We start from the raw sequence: 10,129 nt of genomic DNA, 5'->3' as shown, positions 1-10,129 counted from the left end.
GCTTTTCATTTTTTGAGCTATACAGAAAAGAAAAGCAGATGGCAAATATGATAAATTCAAATAATCAGGGCATTCTATTGGATGTTTTAAAACCTGGGCCAAGCTCAGTGAGAATTTTTGCCTCATATGCATTAATTCATGAGTTTGATCCCCAGTTCCACATACAATAGGGCTTACTGGCATAGACCTGTGATCTAAGCACATAGGAGACAGAGATATGAAGATCTGAGATTCAAAGTCATCCTTGGATACAGAATGAGTTTGAGGCCAGTCTGGGCTACATGAAAATATCTAAAGAGCACACAAACAAATACTAACATATAAATGCTACTTGTCTATGGTAATGACTCCCAGGATGCATAGTAAAGTTGATGCATAAAGCAGTTCATCCTCAAATTCTCGATCCAAGAAAGCACAAGAAAGATGTTGTGCTAGGCAAAACTCCACTTTCTCTGATAGTCTGGAATGGTAGCAAATCATGACCATATAGATGTAGGACTCCCCGAACAGAAAGCAAATGGAATATATGAACTACTTCATTGCATACTGAAAACATTTAACTCACTTGTTGATATGTATACAACATCTAATATCTGGAATCTGACATCAAACTGCAGTAAATGATCATGAATATAATAAAATGATTGTTTTGTAAATAGTGAGCACACTGATACTCAGCACAGTGAAAGTGACTGATAGAAGATGAATACATCTTTCCATTTATCATCAAAAAATGTCTTATTGAAAAATGTCTATTTGAAAAATAAGTCATTAAAGGCATTCCCTGTGTAAAAAGCTTCTGTTGCTGCATACTTTATACCACTAAATCCAAGATAATGATTCTATAGTTAAAAAACACCAATGGACATCTAATCTGTTGCTCAGGTACAGGCCATGCCAGCCAGAACAGGTAAGATCTCCACCTGCTGCATGAACCCTCCCACTACTTCAGTTTGGAGCCCAAGGCCACCCCTTTTTGAGCCTCTCCCCACCATAACCCTACCCTCAGGTAAAGCAGATATCCCCTTCACAGGTACAGGCTAGGAAAGCCAGAACAGGTAAGAGTCCCATATGACATCTGAACTCTTCCAGTCCCTTGGTTAAAAACCAAAAGACCCAAGCTACCGACACCACCATGACAATCTGCCCCAGCTTCCATGTCCCCTCCCATACACACAATGATACCCATTGCTCAATTGCAGGCCACACTAACCAGAAGAACAGAGATGCCATGCTGGGCCAAAGGCCACACTAACCACCAGAAGTCTAACCCCAAACAGAGACTTCCTGATGGATCAAAAGTTACAGTGGCCACCAAACATTCATACCACAAAGACTAGAAGACCAAACAGGAAACATAAACCAAGAACAAAACACCCATCCAACAAAGTCAAACTCAGAAATAAGCTCCTAGACCTATATTCATACCAAACCCAGATGCCTAGACACCACTGCAAGAATATGTCATGACGAGAGCCCAGTTCTCCCACTATAGCAATACTGGGCTATTTCAACACAGCTGTAGCACAAGAAAATGGTATTAAAGCTAATGTAACAAATATTACAGAGTTCCTTAAAGAATGAATAAATCCTTTAAAAAAATTTATGAATACAACGATTGGAGAAAATTAATAAACCCCTTAAAGAAGGGCAAGAAAAAACAAACAGATGAAGAAAATGAATAAAGCTGTTTGAATACTGAAAATGGGGCCATAGTCCCTTCTCTACAAACAGGACTAGATAAACTTGGGCCTGTTTCTGGCCCGCCTTCCGGTACCCTGCTCAGAGAGCAACCTGAGTCGTGGGGACTCCAAATCCCATCCCGGTCAGAGACTGCCAGTCAGCACCCTAGTCCCTTTCTCTGCACATGGCTTGAAGAAGAGGAGAGCCATCTAGAGTATTATTAGACCTGCTTCCACCCACCAGAAGGGAACCTTGGTCCCATACCCACCAGGAGAGGAAGAGACTCCTTCTGTACTCACTGAAAAAATGGATGGGAAGAAGACAATATGAAAACATATTGAACAACAGAAAAACCAATATGACATTACCAGAGTCTAGGGATTCTACATCAGCAAGACCTGATCATCCAAACACAGATGAAGCAGAAGAAAATGACTTTAAAAACAACTTCATGAAAATGATAGAGGTCCTCAAAGAGAGGAGAAAATGAGAAAATCTGTTAAAGAAATGGAAGAAAAAAACCAAACCAAAAAATACAAGAAATCAACAAATTTCAAGAAAGCAAGGAAAGACAAGAAAAAAAAAACAGATGAAGGAAATAATTCAAACAGATCAAGACATGAAAACTGAAATAGAGACAATAGATAAAACACAAACTGAGGGAATGCTGGAAATAGAAAAGCTGGGTAAATGATCAGGAACTACAGATGCAAGCATAACCAACAGAATACAAGAGATGGAAGAGAGAATCTCAGGCACTGAAGATACACTAAGAGAAATAGACTCATCAAACAAAATAAATCTTTTTAATTTAAATTAGAAGCAAGATTTACATGTCAATACCAGTTCCCTCTCACTCTTTTCCTCCCCTGACCCCCCCCAACTGCCACCCTACCTATGCCATACCCTTTCTGCTCCCCAGGGGGTCTTAAGAGTCTGTCACATCCTTTGGGATAAGGCCTAGGCCCTCCTCTGTGTGTCTAGGCTCAGAGAGTATCCCTCTATGTGGAATGGACTCCCAAAGTCCATTCCTATGCTAGGGATAAGTACTGATCTACTACAAGTGTCCCCATAGATTTCCGAGGCCTCTTCACTGACACCCACATTCATGGAGTCTAGATGAATCCCATACCATTTTTCCAGCTATCAGTCTGGGGACCAAGAGCTCCCCGATGTTCAGGTCAGCTGTTTCTGTGGGTTTCAGCAGCCTGGTCTTGACTCCTTCTCTGCAACTGGATTCTAATTGAGTTCAGTGTTTAGCTGTGAGTGTCTGCTTCTACTTTCTTCAGCTGCTAGATGAAGGCTCTAGGATGGTATATAAGTTAGTCATCAATCTCATTATCAGGGGAGGGCATTTAAGGTAGCCTCTCCTCTGTTGCTTAGATTTTTAGTTGGTGTCATCCTTGTAGATATCTGAACATTTTCCCTGTGCCCGATTTCTCTTTAAACCTATAGTGGCTCCTTCTATTATGCTATCTCTTATCTTGCTCTCCTCTATTCTTCCCCCAACACAACCTTCCTGCTCCTTCATGTCCTCCTCACCCCTCTTTTTCTCCCTTTTCATTCTCCTAGTTCCCCCCCCCCATGCTCGCAATTTACTCAGATCTTGTTCCTTTCCCCTTCTCTGGGAGACCATATATGTCCCTCTTAGAGTCCTCCTTGTTTCCTAGCTTCTCTGGTGGTGTGGATTGCAGGCTGGTAACCCTTTGCTCTATGTCTCAAATCCATATATGAGTGAGTACATACCATGTTTGTCTTTTTTTGACTGGGTTACCTCACTCAGAATGGTTTCACTCATGCCTTTAATCCCAGGACTCCGGAGGCAGAGGCAGACGGATCTCTGTGAGTTCGAGGCCAGCCTGGTCTCCAGAGCGAGTGCCAGGATAGGCTCCAAAGCTACACAGAGAAACCCTGTCTCGAAAAACAAAAATAACAACAAAAAATTGGTTTCTGATTTCCAGAGTGGTCTTACAAGTTCGCACTCCCACCAGCAATGGAGGAGTGTTCCTTTTTCTCCACATCCTCTCCAGCATAGTTTGTCATTGGTATTTTTTATTTTAGCCATTCTGACAGGTGTGAGGTGATGTCTCAGAGTTGTTTTGAGTTGCATTTCTCTGATGGCCAAGGATTTTGAGCACTTTCTTAAGTGTCTTTCAGCCATTTCAGATTCCTCTGTTGAGAATTCTCTATTTAGTTCTGCACCCCACTTTTTACTTTCATTGTTTGGTGTTTTGGTGGCTAGCTTCTTGAGATCCTTATATATTTTGAAAATCAGCCCTCTGGCAGATGTGGGATCGGTGAAGATCTTTTCCCATTCTGTGGGCGGTCGTTTTGTCTTTCTGACTGTGTCCTTTGCCTTGTAGAAGCTTCTCAGTTTCAGGAGGTCTCATTTATTAATTGCAGACCTCAGTGTCTGTGCTATTGGTGTAATGTTCAGGAAGCGGTCTCCTGTACCAATTTGTTCAAGGGTAACTCCCACTTTCTCTTCTAGAAGATTCAGTGTGACTGGATTTATGGTGAGATCTTTGATCCATTTGCACTTAAGTTTTGTGCATGGTGACAGGTATAAATCTATCTGCAATCTTCTGCATGTCTGAATCCAGTTGTGCCAGCACCATTTGTATAGATTTAGCATCTTTGTCAAAAATAAGGTGTTCCTAGGTATGTGGATTAATATCAGGGTTGTCAATTCGATTCCATTGGTCTATCTGTCTATTTTTAACTTACCAATTTCTATATTTATTAACACTTCAAGAACAGAGCAACGAACTGTGGTACATGTAATTTCAAGATTTTTTTTTCCCCTTTTAGGTGTCTGCCATCCAGCTTCCAAATGAATCAAACATAAAGGCTTATTCTTAGTTATGAGTACCCGGCCTTAGCTTGGCTTGTTTCTAGCCAGCTTTTCCTAGCTTTAAGGTATCCCATCTACCTTTTGCCTCTGGGCTTTCCCTGTTTTCTTATTTCTGTAAATCTTACTCTGTGAACTACTGTCTGCATGGCTTGGTTGGCTGGCCAGTCCCTGATGTCCTCCTCTCCTTGTTCTCTTGCTCTCTTTACTCTTCTCATTTCTCCTTCTATTTATACTCTGTGCCTGCCAGTCATGCCTATCCTTGCTCCGGCCTCACTATTGACCGTTCAGCTCTTTATTAAGATGACCAAGTGTTTTCAACAGGCACAGTAACAGTATCACAGCTTCACAGAGTTAAACAAATGCAGCATAAACTAAAGTCACACACCTTAAAATAATATTCCCCAACATGTACACACTTCCAATCCTTCCCTTACAGTACATCTTCACTACTCTTCGTGATTTTACTTTTAGATGCTATAAATTCCTTATTATCTTTTGTTGAAATAGTACATATCTTCTAAGAAAAAAAAAAGCAGTTGCCATTTTGGTGCTTTGCATGGCTGTTGTTTTTACTGAACTCTGGGCATTTCAACATGTTCTGACTAATGAATATATATATATATGCTTTTGAGTTTTGTTCTACAGTGCAATTAAGTTGGTTGGAAACAGTTTTGATACCTTTGCTTCTTCTAAGATCTTTCTCAAAACTAGATCAGCACTCAGACTTGAAACATCAATTTCAAACTACCACAGCTATTATTCTACAATATGTGCTAACATTCCATCTCCCCAGTCCCAGTCATACGCTTTTATATTCTAGGAGATAGAAAATATTACTGCTAATGCTCAAGTAGATTAATCTTTAGCCAAAGAAAGCCCCTTATTATATACACTAAAGTATGGCTCCCTGCAGATCTCTGTTCAGCATATTCTTCTGATGGGAGATGTCCTCCTGTGTATTTGTTTCTCTTATTGGTTGATGAATAAAACGCTATTTGGCCAATAGCCAGTAGAGGCAGGAAGATAGGCGGAACTAGGAGATGAGGAGAATACTGGGAGAGGGAGGCAGAGACAGACCTCAGAAAGTTGCCATGTGGAGACTGGGAGGATAGGACGTGACACGTGTTCTCTGGTAAGATAAGGCCATGTAGAAATACATAGATTAGTAGTTATGGGTTAATAATTAAGATAGAGCTAGCTAATAAGAAACACTAGACATCGGCCAACAGTTTAATAATTAATATAGTCTTTGTGTGTATATTTGGGACCTGGCTGGGAACAGAAACCACCAGCAACACTCTCCATCAATGACTGCCTTGTGGCCTAGATCCCTCTGTGATCAAAACTGTTTTTCTTAAAGTTGAATAATACATCAGGCTCTTCCTGGATCCCCCACTTTGTGCACATACTCAAAGTGATAGGAAAGGTCTTAGAGGAGTTACCTTACTTATTTCCTGTCTCGAAGCCATCACCAAACCTTATTCCAGGATTCTGATTCTGGAAATCATGGTTTGCCTGGAAATCATGGTTTATGTTGTCTGTTGGTGATTTTAGGGAGGAGGGAAACATGGTCAGTATATCTTATCTCCAGGTATAATTCTTCAACAATTTCTAATGCAAATGGAAGGCCAACTCAGCTAAATGAAGAGCACCAAGAACAGAGGAAAGAGCTAGACTCTTCTCAAGAACAGACTAAGATTCTAATACAGAAAAAAGTAACATGCCCAGATTAATTTCAGACTCACTAGAGAATATGAACTGACATTTTTCCTGCCTGCCTGCCTTCCTTTTCGATGACTGTGCCTACTTCATTAACATATGCTTCTCTCACTGCTGCAGAGTTAATAGCATATATGTGTGGGAAGAGTGCAGATAATTTATCTCTTATGTATATAGTTCTTTCAGAATGAATGGAAAAACACCTGAATTGCTCTTTATCTCCATCTTGCTTTAGATGAGACCCTGAAGCACAATCCAAAGCCTAAAGCCCCAATGCAATGAGGATTTGAATATACTTTTTTTTTTTTACAGTCAAGAAATATAAATTGTTTCACATTTCTTCTAGCAAAGGCAAGAATATGACCCCCACTTTGTTTTTTGTTTGTTTGTTTCATTTTTTGAGACTGGGTCTCTCTATGTAGTCCTGGCTGTCACTACATAGACCAGGCCAGCCTTGAACTCACAGAGTTATATCTGCATGCCTCCTGAATATTAGGATTAAAGCTTGCACTACCATGCTACGACCTATTCCTCTCCTTAAATATAGGTAGGTTTTATGTCAAGTTTGACAAACATAATACAGAAATATCAAGTTGTATCAGTATCTGGGCTCTGCTACAACCCACTTCTTGAAGCTTTCTTTGGAATACTAGTCTGGGGGAGTTTTAAGGAAGAGAAGAAATCCAGCTATCCTGAAAATGATACCAAAAATCCCCAGATGTTCCCCAGCCCAGACACTAGATATGTAAGTGACAAACCCACATAGAATATTCCAGAGCCAGCATTTCCAATATAAGGAACAGAAGCCCTCAACAAACAACTCTCATCATCTCCAGATGTTTGAGCCACTTTGGCCAAGGACCTAGACATCATTAAGTTAAAGGCAAATATGTAGCACAGATAATAAAAACCAAGAGACAGATACTGGGGTTGAAGCTGAAGATCATAGAAGCAAAGAAGCCAAACCACTAGATCTTACTTCTACCTCAGACTGAAAGGGGCGAATCTGTCTCCACGAATCCTCAGACTGCAGTGCTCCTCAGACTCACTCAGACTGCAATGAGTTCCTGTCTCCTCCTGCCTTATATTCCTCTCTCTGTCCAGTCATATCACTCCTGTTTCTAGCTCCTGAATGCTGGGATTAAAGGCATGTGATTCCAAGTGCTGGAATCACCTTTGTGTGAGTTCTGTTTCTCTTTTAGTCTGATTCACTCTCATGTAGCCCAAGGCGGCCTTGAACTCAGAGATCCACTTGACTATGTCTACTGAGACCTGAGATTAAAAGTGTGTGCCACCACTGACCTCTATGGCTGTGGCTAACTTTGCACTCTGATCTTCAGGCAAGCTTTATATGATATATCATAAACAAAATATTACCACACAAATCATTGAAAGTCACAAACATAGGTACAAGATAATAGTTATTATTACAAGTCACTGAGGCTTTGAGAAATTGACTGTGCACCAATTAGGAGTCAGGACAAAGAGGAATTCATTTGGGATACACCTGCTACAGATTCAGTAGAATTAAAGTAAAAAATAGTCATATTTTTTGAACTATCAACATAATACAGTACTTTATAAACAAATGTTTTAACTCACTGATTACAAAAATAAAAGTTTTAGTGTCATTTAAAACTTGATACAATAGTTTGAAACAAGCCAATAGTTTGAAAACACTATATTACAGTCAACCTCTACTATATATACACACATACACACTTAGATGTAATTCATAAGCACTGAAAATTGTCATTAAGCTTTACCATTATTTGTGAAATTTGAAAGGAACAAAAAGAATTGCCTTTTGTAAAATGCAAGGAACATACATGGAAACAATGATAGTCTGACATTAAAATAAATGCAACGTCACACTGACAATAGGTACTAACATTTTATAATAAATGCTAGTTTGATTTTTTTAAAAACATGTTTAAAAAAGTTATTACAACACATATTTTATAAAAACAGGTTTTCTCAAGACCAAATGAGAACAATAAAACTTAAGTACTTTTAATCAAGCAGGAATAAAAGAACATTCCTTGGATAGTTACATTATTTAATATTTGTGACAACATTAAAATCCCAATACAGTAATTTGGCTACAGATTTTAACTTTACATGAACCCCAAACAACTGAGAATTGCATTCTTTAGAACAATTACTTTTGAGAATACCAAAATTCAGACTATTTAAAGGTCCTAAAATAAAAACAAGTTTGCAGTTATATATTTTTATTATCATTAAATTCTTTAGTACTTTTTTAACAAAGATAATACAGTGATATTATATGCTACAAGTTAAAAAAACAAGAAAATAACTCTTCCATAAAACTATGAAAATAAATTTCACTTAGTACTGAATACATCTGGTTTAATTAAAAAGCACAAAAGAGCCGGGCACTGGTGGCACACGCCTTTAATCCCAGCACTCGGGAGGCAGAGGCAGGAGGATCTCTGTGAGTTCGAGGCCAGCCTGGTCTCCAGAGCGAGTGCAAAAAAAAAAAAAAACAAAAACAAAAACAAAAAAAAGCACAAAAGGAGCTAGGTAACAGACTCTACCTGGAATAAAACTCACTTTCCCCTGGAGCCTTGCAAGAACCCTGAAGACAAGTCCTTCTCTAGAGTAGCCAAGTAATTTGGAACAACCAGAAGTAGTAGATACAGAAAGGAAGGAGAACTGATAATCCTGAAACACCTGCTGTTATTCCACAAACTAAGTCCCCAGGAGTCTTGAGGAAGAAAACACTTTGACCTAACATGGATGTCAGTGATTAGAGTGGCCAGCTGCTGCTGCTTTCCCTCCGGGCCAAGGCAAAGTTGCTTGTAAATATTATAGACATAAATTGAATGGAAATGACACATGCAGGATACACTTAACAGCTTTTACTTTTGGTGACATCAAATGGTTTCCACCACTGAGCAAACTGCAACGCTTTCTTCCTCTGGTCCTCAAAGCTTTCTCTGATGCCCTTCCTCCACAGTCTAGGCTCTAGATCCAGCATACCACCAATGATTTCCTTGTAAAGAGTAAAAAGAATATGAATATATGCATGTATAAACAATGTAATCAAGAATGGAAGTACTCATTTATTCTGCTATTAAGTATAATAATAAATTGTTCTTTGTGACAATGTACACATATTACATATTCGTTTCAAGCAAAATAAGCCTTATTTCCAATCTTATCTATAAACTCTGTAATCCTTAGAGTACTTGTGGTGTCTATTGTAAAGCAACTTGTCTGCTTGCTTGCTTGCTTATTAGTGTATCTATCTAATGGTAGCAAAAGGGAGGAAGAAAGTGAAATTTAATTACCTTGCTCATAAAGATAACTAATATGTCAATAGAGAGCTCCTAAGAGAATATGCAAATATATTGAGAACCAGAATAATAAAGTCTCAGCTATACAGTGGGAAAAGGGAGCTGGCAAAGATCATAAGACATTTAAAACAATCAAATGTCCTATTTGTTGGATAAATCAGAAAAGTGAACCACCCATCATTAAGAAAGTATTCTGTATATGGCCTCAGGAGAAAACAGACAAACTCAGATTTAGTGCAAGAGTTTCCTGGCATCAGTCCATCTAAACAGCATAGTTTGAGAACGGGTAGTTTATGTGTCCGTCTGAAACTGTCTCTAGACCACTGCATGCATTATGTGAGTGCAAGATGCGTTCTCATTCTCTTACTGCAAAAGAGACCATTTTCCATTGTTCTCTGAGTAATTTCTTGGGCAGCAAGTCAAAGGAGGATCCAAAGTATTTCTTGAGACATGGGGAAATGCATGAGTAATATTTGAAGGGGAGGCAATTCTTCCAATAAAAATTTAAAATGTGAAACAATGGGTCATAGTGATGTCCTTTCCTCTGGAA

The 10,129-nt window shown here is 39.0% G+C and overlaps 1 protein-coding gene across 1 annotated transcript in view; it reads right to left on the bottom strand.

Annotated features, from left to right (window-relative positions):
* Positions 1–7,659: 7,659 nt before the first annotated feature.
* Cwf19l2 (CWF19 like cell cycle control factor 2) overlaps positions 7,660–10,129 on the bottom strand; it is a 64,364-nt gene continuing 61,894 nt past the window's right edge. Inside the window, exon 18 of the mRNA XM_027415213.1 lies at positions 7,660–9,275. Coding sequence (XP_027271014.1) covers positions 9,132–9,275 — 144 coding nt within the window. The 3' untranslated portion in view covers positions 7,660–9,131. The remainder of the gene's footprint in view (positions 9,276–10,129) is intronic.

Source organism: Cricetulus griseus, chromosome 4 (assembly GCF_003668045.3).
Source record: "Cricetulus griseus strain 17A/GY chromosome 4, alternate assembly CriGri-PICRH-1.0, whole genome shotgun sequence".
NCBI lineage: Eukaryota > Metazoa > Chordata > Mammalia > Rodentia > Cricetidae > Cricetulus > Cricetulus griseus.
Note: the sequence above shows the minus strand (reverse complement) of the source record. Positions and strands in the feature narration are given on the sequence as shown.